Raw genomic sequence first — 2,717 nt, forward strand, 5'->3', positions numbered from 1 at the left:
TCCGTTTTTAAATAAACGAATATGAACATAAATATTTGTTCGATTAAGTGTCCTTGTTCTTTTAAAGTTAAACGAACAACATGAACATGCCCTTGTTCATGTTCATTCGATTCGTTTATAGGCTTTCATTATTCACATTGATGAATACATCGGTTTCAATCTCTAGGCTCTGCCGATTTTATTTGTGTTTGTGAACCGTTCATGAATACATTAATTTCCTTAATGAACGAACACGAACATAAAATCTCGTTCGGTAAGTGTTCGTGAACACATTATTTTCTTAACGAACGAACATGAACAAGGCCTTGTTCGTATTCGTTCGGTTTGTTTACAGCCCTACATATATATGTGTGTGTGTGTGTGTGTGTGTGTGTGTGTGTGTGATCAAGATCATGTGAGAACTTTTGAGAATTGAGAGCCATGAGAACCATTTTGAACCACAAAAATCCAAAAAATAAAAAAAAAATCATAAAACGAAAAGAAAACACAAAAATAAAAAAAAGTAAAAAAAAAAAAACCAAAATTCTTATTTATCATCCCGGTTTCATTAAAAAAATCTCGGTTTAGCTAAATTATACATATATGTATAATATGTACATATAAGTACACACATATTTTTTTATACATATAATTTAAGGTAAATGATAATGTACATATGTGTACATTACGTAACTAGAGATTAAATGAAATTATACACATGTGTATAGGTATAACACGAGTTAATTTTTTTTTGTTTTTTTATGAAACCGGAATGAAATATAAAAATTTTGGTTTTTTAACATTTTTAAAATTTTCATTTTATATTTTTACAAAATGTTCCTTTAAAATCCTTATCCTATATATATATATATATATATATATATATATATATATATATATATATATATATATATATATATATATATATATATATTCAAAACACGTCATATTTAAATTGTGAAACGACCAATTATGTGTTGTATAAGTTTCCTTAATTATTGTTATATAGTGGTTAATTCACTACTTTACATGCATCTTGTTAGTGCTGATTATTATTATTATTATTATTATTATTATTATTATAAGGGTAAGGGTAGTGGGACTTGATCCAAGCCCAAGTGATCCAATATATTTACGACACGTAGGCGGTGACGTGGCACAGGATCAAGCCCCAGGATCAAGCCCTAGAGGGTGTAGTGGTCCAGGTGATCCGGAGCTTAATTGAATTAATAATAATATAAAACATTACATTAATAATAATTTAAAATATTACTAGTCTAATACAAGATTATCGGGTCTTCTATCCCACAAATGCTCGACCAACTCATGCTGAAGGTTGTCGTGTATCTCACGGCTCTTGATGATATTTAAGTTGTCAAGTCGTTGTTCATTGGTGATCGTCAATTCTTGTCTTGGAATATCACCTTGGTAATTTTGACAAATAGCGTGACCCTCGTCTTCTAGTATCATGTTATGTAGGATTACACACGTGTAGACGACTTCCGTTATCTTCTCCCTTGTCCAAAATTTTGTTGGATTCGCCAATATTGCCCATTTTTTCTTTAGGACTCCAAACGCCTTTTCAATATCTTTTCTGGCCGATTCTTGTCTCTTCGTGAAGTACTTTCGTTTGTCAGAAAGTGGATACGCATAAGCTTGAACTAGTGTCCCCCATTCGCTGTAAATACCATCAACGAGGCAGTACCCGTAATTGAAGTGTTCTCCATTTGCAAAAAAAAGCCTGAGGGGGTTCAACCCCGTCAATAAGGTCATCGAATATCGGTAATTGATTGATAACATTGAGGTCATTATTTGACCCGACAACCCCAAAGAACGCATGCCAAAACCAAAGATCCTGTGACGCCACCTCCTCAAGTACAATAGTAGGGCCGGGGTGATCACCTCGGTGGAATTGACCTCGCCAAGCAGTAAGACACATAGCCCAACCAACATGCATACAATCGAGGCTGCCGAGCATCCCGGGGAAACCATGCCTTTCACTGTGCACCTCGTATATGCGTTGGATATCATACATTGTTGGTTTACGTAAGTATCTCCGCTTGTATAGCGATATGACCCCTAAATATAATTATTTAAAATTATATAAATAAATGTAAATAATAAAATTTAAAAAAAAACTATATACCTTTACAAAAGTGGTTAAGCGAATCGCGTCCAGTCTTTTTAGCCATTTGTAGATACTCGTCCAACATGTCTGAGCCAACACCATACGCTAGTTGCCGAAGAGCGGCGGTAATTTTTTGAGTAGGCGTGAACCCGGGATGACCTCTAGCGTCATCCCTTTGTTGAAAATACTCAAAGTGCTCCGGCAAGTCATTTGCTAGACGCATGAATAACCGTCTAGTCATTCAAAAATGGGTTTTCAAACTTTCCTCACCATATGCGGGATCGGGGCTAAAATAGTGACGTATCAAAGTTTCATTAGCAGTCTTCCGTTCACGAAGACGTGGTTGCCGGAATAATGGGGCTCAAGGGCGTCTTTGATCGATCAAAAAATTTATCGTCGTTTGAACCGCTTGACAAATGAGTTCGTCTTCTTCGGAAGAATTGGAAGACGATGAAAACGATGCCATTTATAAAAATGGAGAGAAATATAGTTTTGGTAGAGGGAAAGTATGGTTTTTAAGAGAATAAGAGAGAATGGGGTGACTTTTAATTAAAATGGAGTGTGTGGATTGATATTTATAGGTGAAACAAAAAAAAAACTTTTTTTTCAA

General features: G+C 34.6%; 1 protein-coding gene across 1 annotated transcript; it reads right to left on the reverse strand.

The window, feature by feature from the left end:
• Positions 1 to 1,403: 1,403 nt before the first annotated feature.
• LOC143582815 (uncharacterized) lies at positions 1,404 to 1,752 on the reverse strand (the record flags this gene model as incomplete). Its single annotated transcript, XM_077065301.1, has 1 exon — positions 1,404 to 1,752. A coding segment is annotated over exon 1 (349 nt), but the record flags the coding sequence as incomplete, so codon positions are not given.
• Positions 1,753 to 2,717: the final 965 nt, after the last annotated feature.

Source organism: Bidens hawaiensis, unplaced genomic scaffold, assembly GCF_021521415.1.
Source record: "Bidens hawaiensis isolate Kalapana, Puna unplaced genomic scaffold, B.hawaiensis_p1.1 tig00032018_1, whole genome shotgun sequence".
Taxonomy (NCBI): Eukaryota; Viridiplantae; Streptophyta; class Magnoliopsida; order Asterales; family Asteraceae; genus Bidens; species Bidens hawaiensis.